Below are 12,284 nucleotides of genomic sequence, written 5' to 3'. Positions count from 1 at the left end.
CACATACCTCCTTCTCCTTGAGACTCCCCCAGATCCTCCTCGGCTGGGTTGGAATCCCCCAAAGGGCAGCAAAGCCTGTGTGCTCCATCTCTGCCCCCAACACCAAACAGAGGGCAGGTCAGGATGGAGGAGGGCCGATTGTGACAATCTCAGCTCTGCTGTGTGACCTGGGGAAGTTGCTGGTCATTTCCTCGTTGGCCGTATTGGACATGGAAGGGGGCACGTGGAGGTGATAACCATCCCTACTTTGCTGGGTGGCGCTGAGGCTTACATGACATGTTTTATAAAAGCACTGAATGCAAGGCCAAGCGTGTCATAGGCGCTCAGACAATCTTCCTTAACCTCAACCATTGTCTGTCTGGGAAGTGAGTCGATGAGTTGAACTCAATTGTGTTGAATTGAATCCTCTTATTCACACCTTCTCTTGTCCGTACTTCCTTGTGTGGCCCCAGGCTTGGCTCATGGGAGTCCTGCAAATATTTCAGATTGATGAACCAAGACTCTCAGCATCTCAGTCCACACCTAGGAAGGGGGAAGAGGACCAGTCTCTCCCATGTCACAGAAGAATAGACTGAGGCCAGGGAGGTAATGTGGTGTCCCTAAGGGGGTGGCAGAGTGAGGAACCAAGCCTGGCCTCCCACTGGACTCGAAGGCCCGGGAAGTTCTCCCTGGAGACCCTGTGCCTCAAAGTCCTCCTGTATAAGAGGAGATAATAATAGAATAGACCCATGGGACTGTCGAGAGGATAAAATGTGTTGCTTAGAACCACTGAGCCTGCTCGCGGTGAGCCGCGCAGAGTGCGGGGTTCGGGATAGGCCCGCCTCTACCACTTCTCCTTCCTCTCTCTCCACAGGGAGCACTCCCTGGAATCGCTGGTCATTCTTACGTGTGTTTTTAGACTTTGCCTGTATACGTAGGTATCCATACACAACTTATAAGGTTGGGGGCTTGCTTTTAAACCTTATAGAGGTGGTACCATCTTGTACACATCTTTGGTTTTTTTCCTTGACCTTGTGTTTGTAAGATTGCCCACGCTGGTATTCCGAGCACCGGTGTGTCCGTCTTCAGGGCTATGTAGTATTCCACAGTATGATTCTGCACCGTTCTGTTCATGGTTTCTCCTAGGGTGGGCATGTAGGGTGTTTCCAGGTCCTCACTAGAACAAATGTTTTGAACACTTGTGAACATTCCTGTACTTGTCTTCCATGAACGTTCCTCCAAGGGATATATTACAGGGTGCGCATCTTTTCAACTTTACTTGATAACCGCCAAGTTGCTATGCCCTTTCTCACCCTGACCAGCAGCAGGCACTTTGCCTGCATTGTCTCAATGCCCCCAGGCACCCTGGGAGAAAGAAATTTTTTGCCCATCTCATGCATGGAGTATGTATGAATTAGTTTTCTATGGCTGCATGACAAATCACCCCAAAACTTAGTGGCTTAAAACAACAAATGTGTATTATCTTCAGGTTCTGTGTGTCAGGAATCCAGGTGAGGCTCAGCTGGGGGCCTCTGGCTCCAGGTCTCTCACAAGGCTGCAGTCAAGGTGTTAGCCAGAGTGTCAGTCATCTCAAGGCTCGAACTGGGCAGGGTCTTTGCCCACGTTTGCTCGTGTGGGTATTGGCAGGTCTCAGGGCCTCGCAGGGTGCTGGTTAGACATCCGTTCCCTTCTGTGTGGGCTTCTCAACAGGGCAGCTAATAATATGGCATCCGTTATGTGTCATAGCGAATAAGCAAGTGATGGAGAGAGGGCACCCAAGATGAAAGCTAGTCTCTTTGTAACCTAATCTCAGACGGGATAGCCTATCAGATTCTCTTCATTAGAAGTGACTCCATCAGTTCAGCCCACACTGAAGGGGAGGGGATTGCATGCAGTAGGGGAGATGCCAGAAGGTAGGGACCATTGGGAGTCATCTTAGGGAGCTGCCTATCACAGGGCAACTGAGGCTCAGAGAAGGGAAGTGACTTTCCCAGGGTCACACAGCTGTTAGAGATAGAGTCAGAACTGGAACTCAGGACTGCTTGGCTCTAAGGCTAGATACCTTCTGAGCCGCTACCCGCTGCCTTTGACTTAATAACAGGTTCCGACTTAAGTTAATAAACAAGACTGCTGCACAACGGAACTCAAGACAAGCGCTTAATGAATGGATTCGCTAATAGTGCTGCCTGTTTGCACACATTAGCTCAAGTGCCCCCTGACATGATCCGTGGGGACAGCCGAGCCCAGGCTCTCAGGAGAAGCTGCTTTGCCAAGCCTGGAGCCCAGATTCCCAAAGAGCCAGGGAGTGGTCCCTTTTTACAAACTGCTGTTTTTATTAGCTTTTTTGGTTTTTGCTCTCGATTTAATCATTTGGGTATTTTTGTGGTTTTGGGGGGGGTCGTTTTTGTTTTGAGTGTCATGCACACTTCCTTGTGTTTTAAGGAGAGCTAACTGCAAGGTCAGAAACATCAGGAGGGACTTTGGGGTGGGCAGGGCTGACGAGCCCCTTCACTGACGCCAGACAAATTTCCTGCTTCTCAGCTCTTAAGGGGGGAAGCAACCCGGCACCCAACCCAGCAGGGCTGTGTGGCCAGGCTGAGTAAGGGCCAGTCCCCAGGCCTTATCCCCGCAGGGCTCCTGCCTTGGGTCCTCCAGGAGCCTTTTGGTTTCCCCCAGTTCTCAGTGTGATTCCAAGTAGTGGAGGCTGCTGCCTACATTGCTGCTAGATAAGTGATGTCACGGGTGCTGGAACACCTCCAGTGGAGGCGTGGGTGACCGAGGCCCCAAGATAAGGGGAAATGGGATTTGAAGACTCAAGTGTCCCTGTCCCCATGCCCTGCCCCCCCTTCTCCGGGGGGAACCCACCAGTCCTTCCTGATTAGTGGATTTCAGTTGAGTTTAATTTGCACATATCAGCCCCTCTGGAATCAGGGCTCTGGGCTCTCTGCAGAAACTGGAGGAGACACAAGATCAATCCCTGCCTTCAGGGTGTTCCTGATTCTCAGAGGACGAAGAACATGGTCGAGGCTTCTCCTAGTGGGAATGCTGAAAGGAACCTTAGAGTCAACACCTGTCTTTACAGAGGAGGGGCTGGGGGGCCAGGGAACAGAGAACATTTATCAAGCACCTACTGTGTGCCTATATTTATCAAGCACCTACTGTGTGCCAGGCCCAGCATCAAGTACTGGGTGTGTATTAAATCAGGAGATCCTCACACCATCCACGTGAAATGGGCTCTGCTGATTTCCATCTTCCAAAGAAGGAAACTGAGGTCCAGAGAGGTACCCAAGGATACAGAGCAGGAGACTGAGGTGCTCAGAGTAGGCTTCTGGAAGGAGGGGGCCACACAGAGCCCTGAATTGAAAGGGAAGAGGGGAAATGTGGGAGGAAATGGGTTGAGAGTCTGAGAAAGCTGTCAGTGACAAGACATGCCTGAGGTGGGGAGCTGCCAGGGAACAGGATACCCCAAGGAATTGGTGATGGCTTTCTGCACCACTGCCCTTGGAGCCTTGGCTTCAGCCTTGGCCACAGTGGGTGTCCTTCCATGTTGATCAGCACATCTCCACATGTGCTATGTGCAGAGGCCCTTTGCGCTGAGCCCCTCTGCCCTTCCCTGGGCTGGCTGCCCCATGCAGGACGTGGAGGCCAGGAGCTGGGGTGCACCCAGATGAGCGTCTTTTCCCTTGCAGGTTCCTGGGCCTGACCCTCTGTAACATGCCTCACTGGGACCCTGGCATCCCTGAGTCCCTTCCGGCTTGAGGAGGGGCTTCCGAGGGGGCAAGAAGGTCCTAACCCTGGCCATGGCTCCAGGCCTACCTCCTGGAGGGATTTCTCTGCCAGCCCTTTCAGATGCCCCCTATCTCCCGCCCCCCTCCACAGCTGCACCAGTGTAGGGCCCTGACCTATGGATTTTCTGCCGCGTCCTAATCCACTTCACTCCAGCCTGAGTCCTTCCGACTTCATTATACCCGCGGCCTGAGCAACCCCAGCATAGAGGGCTGCCACAGCCAGAGGTGGGTATGGGGCTTCTGCTGCTCCTGGAGGCTACAGTGCCCCCAGTTCCTGGGCTTCCGCCTTCTAGGAACTCAGAATCCTTGAGGAGCTCCCTCTTGAGGCCTCATCCCATTCACCCCACTATTTAGGGCCACAGAGACACCGCCTCCCCACCCCTACCAACCTCTCATTGCCTAGCTGGGGCAGCTTTCACCAGGGAGGGACGGCGGCCCCTCAAGGTCACACAGCAAGTTACTAAGAGCGCTCAGAATCAAATTTGTGGTATAAATTGGGACATGGGGTCCACTAGCTCCACAGGACCTCCTGCTGGATCCTGGCTCCAACCTGCTCCCCAACCCAGCTCCATGCCCCAAGCTGCCTGCCTAGCCCCCACCCACCTCTCCGGCCCCTGGTCTCTGTTTTTCTTGCTAATTAGAGGTCTCAGCAATGACTCCACTGTCCCAGCCATTTTAGAGCTGTCATTAATTTCAAGTGGCTTCAGAAATAATCATCATCGTAAAACCCCGCGGGCTGCTGGGCTGCAAGCGGGTAGCACCAGCATAGGGCGCGCATACAGGCAGGCCTGGGTGTGCCACCATTCCTTCCTGGGCCCTGGGGGACCGGCCCCTCTTCCTGCATCCTCAGCCGCCCAGAGTGGGGGGAGCACAGCGCTTGGGCTGTGACATCAGACACACACTGAGCTTCAAAGTCCAGTTCTGCTTCTTACATAGTGAACTTGGGCAAGATACCAGCCCTCCCCAGAGCCTCAGGTTTTCAACTGTACAGTAGGGATAGCAATACCAGTCTTGAAGTGAAAAGTATGTGAAGTGTAGCTCAGAGCCTGGCTTACAGTAGATGCTGAGTAAAGGTTCGAGGGCCCCGTCCCCTCCTCCAGAGTCCCCTGGCAGACCCGCTCCAGTTTCTCTGCTTTGCTGTTCCCACTCAGCCACCGCAGGCTGGCTGCTGCTTCTGGCCATCAGCTCCTGCTTTATTGGGACTTGCTGAGTTTTCACCCTGAAGACAGGATCTGCTATGTGACCACCCGTGAGACAGGTAGGTTGAGGCCTGCTTTTGGGAGCTCCTAGTCTGAGGACAGAGAGAGAGGAGACTGGGGCCTTGCTTCTAAGGCCATTTTAGTTTGGGGAGGGGAGACAGGAATAGAAGAAAATGGTCTTAGTTTGGTCGTGAAGCACAGGTGGAAACCAGGCAGAGGGCATACCAAGCAGGTGGACCGGCAAGGACTAAGGCTCAGAGCGTGGGTGAACATTCTTTGGCTGTAGCTCCCGCATACAGTCCTCTGGTTCTGTCAGTTAAGCCTTGGGCCAGGCCATTCCGATGTTTCACATTCTCCATGGGCCTGGGGTCCCTGAGAGGGCTCTGCTGGGGACCGCCCCACACAGGAGCTGAGAGATGCCTGTTCCGCAGCTCATGCAGAGACATCCGACGGGGTGAGAACCCAGTGACAGGCCTCCCCACCCTTTTATGGGGTCTTTGAGTGACAAGGCCAGCAGCCTGCACTCTCACCAGGCCTAGGCTGGATCCTCAAAAAGTCCTTTTCTCCCAGTTCTTCCCCAACTCCTCCCCCACCCTATTGTTTCCATTGGTGAAGAAAGATAGGGAGTCATTTCTTTTGGAGAGACAGGCAAGGTGGGATGGCCTGGATACTGTGTATAATGGAGAAATAAGGCTGCGGGGCAGTTCCTCCCAGACACGGCTCGGCTCTTTGGTCATCCCTGCTGCCTCAAGGTGCGGAGGGATAACTGTGGGCTCAGAAGGCCCCACCCCCCCGAGGCCGACTTCCTAAGCCAGCATCTGGGGTTTGGGGGTGGGGGCAGTGGGCTCTCCCCCATTTCTCCTCCGAGATCACTGAGGCTGGGAGCAGGTGAGTCGGGGGCGGAGATGCCGTGGCCGCGCTCTGCCTGCGTCAGTCGCCGCACCAGGAATAGCCCCCGCCCCCGCCCCCGCCCCCCAGCGGGTCTGCGCGCCCGCCGGGCGCCTGGCGGAGCCTTTACGCAGGAGCTAGAGAGCGTCTATTCCTGTCGGGCTGGTGGGAGGAGACGGCGCGGGAGGGCGGGAGCTCACGGGTAACTCACCAGCAGCCGGGGTGGGGGAGCTGGGGAGTCTGGGAAGGGGGTCCAGGCAGCAGAGAGTTGAGGAACCAGGGAACCGCCTGCGCTGGGCTCTTGAAAGGGACGAGGACACCTGTGCCGCCTCCCCTCTTCCCCGCCCACCTGTAAGTCCCTCTGCCAAGCCTGCCCCCTACTGGTTTACTCAGCCCTGGAAGGCGATTCAAATTCCCATTCCAGGCTTTCCTCGCCGTGTGACCGCGGGCAAAGTCCTGTAATCTCCCAGAGCCTGGGGTTCCTTCTCCGTCAAGGGGGAACAACAGCGCCTCCTCAGAGGTTTGTTGGAGGATGAAGGGAGAGTGCACAGCACGGCATCGGCATCTGCTAGGAGGGGCTCCAGCTAGGCCTAGGATAAGGATGGTCGTGGGGGACGGTTTTCCAGGCAGGGCTGTCCAGACTAGTGGTGTGGCAGTGAGACTGAGAAGTGTCCGGAATCTGTTTAGCTGGAACAGAAGTCTGTGCAACTCTTTGGGCTGTGCGTGTGAGGCTGAGCAGTGGAGACGGGAGATGGTGTTGGGGGGCAGGGAAGACTGGTAGCCCCATCACGCCAGTCAGGTATCTGCAACGAATGTCAGGCAGGCTCTGTTGGGGGAGGGGAGCACTGGGAGCAGGATCGCCGGGGTTTGCCTCAGAGACTGAGAGGCCTTGGGCCAGTCTTCTCTTCTCCAGCCTCAGCTTCCTTCTCTGCCTGAAAGAACCCCTACCCCTGTGCGCTCACGGTGTCAGGGGCGCTGATGTGCTAATGGGATACACTCCCAATAGTGGAGAAGGGTCGAATGTGGCAGGTGGTGTCAGCATTGATGGTTATTGTAATCAAACTTAGTGTTAAAGGGCATCTGGCTTCGAGGAGATGGAAGGGACGTAGAAGGAAGGGAGATCCTAAGGGTGGTAGTCCACTCTGCAGACTGCTAAGACACTCGGGCCAGCTTATCCTCTGCATCTGCTGATCAAGGAGGATCTGAGGAGAGGTCCCATTCTCTAGGCGCACCTAAGTCTTGGGGCCCTAGCCCAGGACCCCCTGGATCGCTGGGATCAAAGTGAGGGACGGCCTTGCCCAGACTGAGGCTCTGCACTGCCCTCTGCTGGTGGTGGGTGCCGTGACCGTGGCCAGAGCTCGCCGTAGCGGCCTGCTGCCCTCTGCTGGACAGGAAGCCCGGTTGGGCGGGGACCCGGGCTGCAAAGGGCGGGGCAAGACCCCGCTTTGGGGTAAAGCCGAGGAGCTGGCGCGCCTTCTTCTCGGTCCCCCCGGAGCTTCCCTCTCTACCTGCCTGGCCCCAAGGCCGCCAGGGTGTGGGCCCTACAGAGATTCGCGGACATTTGGAGAAGAGGAGCAGGACAGAGGCTCCGGGCCTGACCCTTCCCACGCCGTCCTCCAAACAACCCTGGCTGGGTGGGGAGCCTTGCCCGTTCACGTGCGTGTGTCCGTCCACACGGCAGTGTGCAGTGACCCTGGTTAACACGTGTGAACACATTCACATGCTCACATGCACACGCGTGTGGCCACACAAGAGGGTGCTTGCACACTCAGGGAGGACCGTAGCCCGCACTCCCCAGGGTCGGGCTGGCCCGGGATTCTCCGGGAGCCCGGGCTCGGAGGGGCGCGGCCGGTGCAGGGCTGGCGCAGCCGGACGCCGGCTCAGGCGCGAGCCTGGCGCGCCCCTCGCCTGCGTCCCCCCCTGCCAGTTTCGCTGCCCCATCGGTGCAGGGCAGTGGTTGGGGCGCTTCTCGCTCTCCGCCCCCTCCCCCCCTCCGCTGAAAGAAGACGAGCCCCCCGGCCCACCTCCCCCCTCCTTAGTTTTGTGGCCTCGCCTTCTCCTCCCCCGCCCGGCTCCCGCCGCTCCTTGCTCCCTCCCTCCCTCCCTCCCTCGGTCCCTCCTCCCTCCCGGCTAGCTCCTCGCTCCTAGCTCCTCACGCTCCCTCCCCGCGCCGCGGCAGAGCGCGGAGCCCGGGCGGGAGCCGGTGCGGGAGCCGGAGCGGGCGACCCGCGACAGCGCAGGCGGCAGCGGCGGCGGGTCCCGGCCCCGGAGCGCGCGGAGTCCCCACCCGCGCCGCTCCGGCCCCTTTCCCGCCGCGGGGCTCCGAGCAGCATGCGGGGCCGCTGCCTGCCGGCCTCAGCCCTGGCCCCGGCCCCGCTGCGGAGCGCGCCCGGCCTCGACCCCGGCCCCAGCGGCAGAGGCGGCGGCGGCGGCTCCAGGCCGGCCCGGGGCGCAAAACCAGGCTCGCTGGGTCCGCGTCGCGCGTCCTGAGCGCGCCCGCCCCTCCGCCCGCCGGGGCCGCGGCCTCCCGCCTCCCCACTCCCGCGCCCTTGCCCCGGCCCCGGCTCGGCTCCCACCCGCGTGGGGCAGACAGACGGACGGACAGCCCCGTGAGGGCGCGCGGACTGCCGGGCGGAGGTGTCGGACGAGGAGGAGGAAACGGAGGAGGGGGCTGGGCAGGGGCTGAAGCCCGGCGGGGGAGACATGCGATTGGTGACCGAGCCCAGCGGACGGACGGCGCGCCCGAGATGCAGGTGAGCCCGGCGGCCGCGGCCCAGCCCCGAGCGGGCAGCCCCGCGACGAGCTCCCGTGGGGGCCGCCGTTGGCCCGGCTGCGCCCTCCAGGGGCTGCGGGACATCCCAGCGCCACCCAGATTCCCCTTTGGGTTCGCAGATCTGACCCTCCTCAAGCCTCAGAAATGATTCTTCCTTTCCCATTCCTCCCACTCCACGTTGGCTAGCTGGGACACCGGAGCTGTGGAAGGGCACCCGCCAGGGTCCCAGTCCTGTTTGCCCCCCTCCCTGCCCCCTCCCGTTCTGAGCACTATACATCCTGGAGGCTAACCCCCTTGCTCAGCGGTCGGCTACACCTCTCCACAGATTCCAGATACCCAGGCAGCCCTGGCCAGCACCAGGCACCCACTAGCTGGTGGATGCTGGTCTAGGACCAGTTTTCTCCACAGCCTCCAGCCTGGGCACCACCTCCCTCTCCTGACAAGGAGCAACCTCTTTCCTGCTTTGGCCCGAGGAGAGGGAGGAAAGGGGAATTGGGGGGTGGGGAGAGTGCAGGGGAGGGAGTTGGGGTTGTGGAGGACTCAGGAACCCTTTAGGGGCCTCCCTTTGTCTGTCTCCAGCCCGGGTTTCTCACCTCCTCCTGCCCCACTTTTCATTCTTAGGCAGCTGGTGGGAGGTGGGAACCAGCTGAGAAAAGGGAGGTGAGGAGGGAGCGTCCTGTTCTGCCCCCCCATCCTCTGTGAGGTGGCCAAGCAAACCCCCCCCCCCCCGCTGCCAGATGTGTTCCTCCAGGTGGCTTCCACTTTGGGGGGGGGCAGGCCCAGTGGGCTGCCCCCTCCCTGTTCCTGCCCTGGGTCCCAGCCCAGACTCTTTGGGGCTGGGTTATGCTGGACGCATCCCCTTTGTTCTCCAAGGTCCTGGGCTCAGGGTGGGGGAGAAGGGGTATGTGGGAGGTGCCCTGGGTGTGCAGGAGGCCCTGAGATGGGGGGCAGTACCATCTGGGCTAGCTCCTTCTTGGCCAGCCCAGCCCACCATCAGCCCTCCTCTGCTGGGCTCGGGCAGTCAGAGGGTGCGCAGCCTAGCCTGGGCCACGGCTCTGGGCTCAGCCCTGCTGGTCATTATGCCAACAGCTCCAACACTGGTGCCTCCCATTCTCCGGGGAGCAATGCGGGGTGGGGGGGGGCTCCCCCACATCCAGCCAGGAGTGCCGGTGAGGGAAGAGAGGGTCACCAGTTCCGAGACCCTTTGTCCTTGTGTGGGACCTGGTCTGCTGGGATAGCTTGCCTGCTTTCTCCCCACTGCCTAAGGCAGGAGAGAGAGGATAAAGTGGTAGAGGGGAGAGGCCAAGAACTTCTTGGAATCCAGGTAGGGACTCCTGGCAACACCCAGATGCCCCTACGGGAGGGGGGCTTAGCAAAGGTGAGGGCAGGCCCCTTGTGCTGTGCTTGCTATCTCGGTCCCCTCCCCCACCCCCTGCCAATTGAAGTGTGAGATGGGCCTTGAGTAGGGCTTGGTCAAGGCTGCAGTGCTCACCAGGGCCTGGAGTTAGAGAAGGTCCTCGATCCAAGGGGCCAGATTTTGGGGGATGGGTGTGTGCTCAAAGCCCAGGAATCTTGGCTTGTGGGCAGAGGGCCCTGTGTGCCTGGAGGGAAGTGGAGAGACTACTCTGCCCCTTGCAGTAGTCCTCTTTGATTCCCGTGGTCAGCGGCTCCATCCCCTGACTCTGAGTGCCCATGTTGCCCTTTACTAGATACTGTCTTCTAAAACTCAGAATTTCAGACAGACACCAAAAATACAAACGAAACTAAACAAAAAAAAACAAACAAAAAAGACTCCCAAACCTCTTGTGTGTGGGCCTTTGTTCGGCATAAAGCCGGACAGGAGCCCTGACACCAGCGGTGGCCCATTGGGTGCTGTCTCCGGGCGCCTCCCAGGACCCCAGCTGGGGCCAAGGGTGCATTCCTGGGGAGAAGGGAGGCACTGGAGTGATTCACACAGGGTCCCATGGAAGCGTGGGGCTGTGTGTCAGATGGTCCTGTGCGGCTAGTGAAAGGCTAGGGAGGGGAGGAGTAGACGATGGTGATTTCAAAGTCAGAGCCGTAGCCTGCTAGCCAGGGTCTCTTGGACCTGCTGTCCTCTGTGTGGCACTCTGTGGACAGATGGTATCTTCCAGCCCCAGAGTCTCCTCCCCCTCTTCCCAGTGGTTACCCATTGCTGGCTCTCTGTTCTTTTCCCACCAGTTCCTCTACCTGTCCCCCTATCACCTGTCTTGGTCCAGCACCCCTACCCAGAGGCCCTCCCCTCTTCTTCTCCCAGCCTCTATCAGGGAAGCCTCCCTGACTGCTCCAAGTTACTGATCCTCTTCCCCAGGCACCCACAGTGAAGAACCACACTGGTTTGCACTTACTACTGTACCAGCCAATTAAGCATGTGTTTATTCTACGCATCCTGCCTGAGCTGTCTGTTCAGCCCTGGCCTAGGCCCTCTTAGGGCTCCCATGGATTGCCTTGGACGTTGAACCCTGGGCGATCATGTACCCACCCGCTGGGCTCCCCTGCTTGGCCCCCAGGATAGGGAAGATGCTGGGAGGCCCCGGGGAGCAGCTGTTGGCTGGTGGCAAGGACCACCTGGAAGGGACACAATGTCCTCCACCTGGAGGGATAGACAGAGCTAGGTGACGTCAGGGGTGCCTAGGTAGTGTACTTGGTCGACACCCAGGCACTCGGAGAAGGATGGGATTTGTTTGGGGGAGGTTGAGATAGTCAGGGGTCCTCCAGAATGAGGGAGAGACTGAGCGGATCCTGAGGTGGTAGCAGACTTTGCAGAGACACCAAAAATAGGGGATTCCAGAGTCGGGAGGGTTTTTTGTCGAGTGTGGTATGGCAGGTTCATTTCCAAATGCATCTGAGACGTTCTTGGTACTGACCTTTGTTTATGCTTTGAATGAATGAATGAACGTCCTGACAACAATCTCCTCCTTGTGTATACTGGGTTCCTTTGATGTCACTTCATAGCGAACTTGTTGAGTGTGGACCCTGGAGCCAGATGCCTGGGTTCAGACCTCAGCTCTAACTCTGCCTGGTTCCTTAATCTCGCTGGGCCTCAGTCTTCTTATCCGTAAAGTGAGAGTAGCAAGGGTATTTACCTCTAGGGCCAGCAGGAGGATTAAGTATGTATTAATATAAGCAAAGCATTTAGAGTAGTGCCTAGAACACAGTAAGCTCTCAAGAAATGCTCGCTACTCGTAATTTATATCCGTGATGTGTTCTCAGTCTTTTCCCTGTAGCTGGTACAGACATTTGATTTCGTAGCTGAGGAAAGGGAGAGAGCCGGAGAGGTGGAATGACTTGCCCAAAGTCCCCAGCTTATAAGCTTCGTCTAGAATGCCTTCCTCCTGACCCCTGGGGCTCAGGACTCGCTCATCTGGGCATGGCCTGGTAATTGATTAATGTATTTAGCATTAGTGATAATAATAGAATTACAAATACGGCAGCGCTACCCCCGGCCTGAACACTAGCGCTCTAACAACAGTGCCCGTCTTCCATGTGCTTCCCTCACTTTAGTCCTTGGCCTCTTTCTCTGAGGCAGCCACTATCCTGTTTATCTAGTTAGCATTCCCCTGCCTTTTTAAAATCATGTATTTTAATATATGGAAATTGTTCAGTTTGGGTTGCTTTTGAACTTTATAAAAAGAACCT

General features: G+C 57.9%; 1 protein-coding gene across 4 annotated transcripts in view; it reads left to right on the top strand.

The window, feature by feature from the left end:
* The window catches only part of LINGO1 (leucine rich repeat and Ig domain containing 1), a 190,172-nt gene that overhangs the window by 164,581 nt on the left and 13,307 nt on the right, over positions 1 to 12,284 (top strand). Inside the window, exon 1 of one of the 4 annotated variants that reach the window (XM_045795135.2) lies at positions 8,293 to 8,607. The exons of the other annotated variants lie outside the window; for them this stretch is intronic. Within the exon in view, the coding sequence (XP_045651091.1) occupies positions 8,602 to 8,607 (6 nt within the window). The 5' untranslated portion in view covers positions 8,293 to 8,601. Of the gene's footprint in view, positions 1 to 8,292; positions 8,608 to 12,284 lie in introns of those variants that run through there. 4 annotated transcript variants of the gene reach the window in all.

This window comes from Ursus americanus, chromosome 28 (genome assembly GCF_024610735.1).
Source record: "Ursus americanus isolate L20-20 chromosome 28, mUrsAme1.1.p, whole genome shotgun sequence".
Lineage (NCBI taxonomy): Eukaryota > Metazoa > Chordata > Mammalia > Carnivora > Ursidae > Ursus > Ursus americanus.
This window is presented reverse-complemented; position numbering and strand designations above follow the sequence as displayed.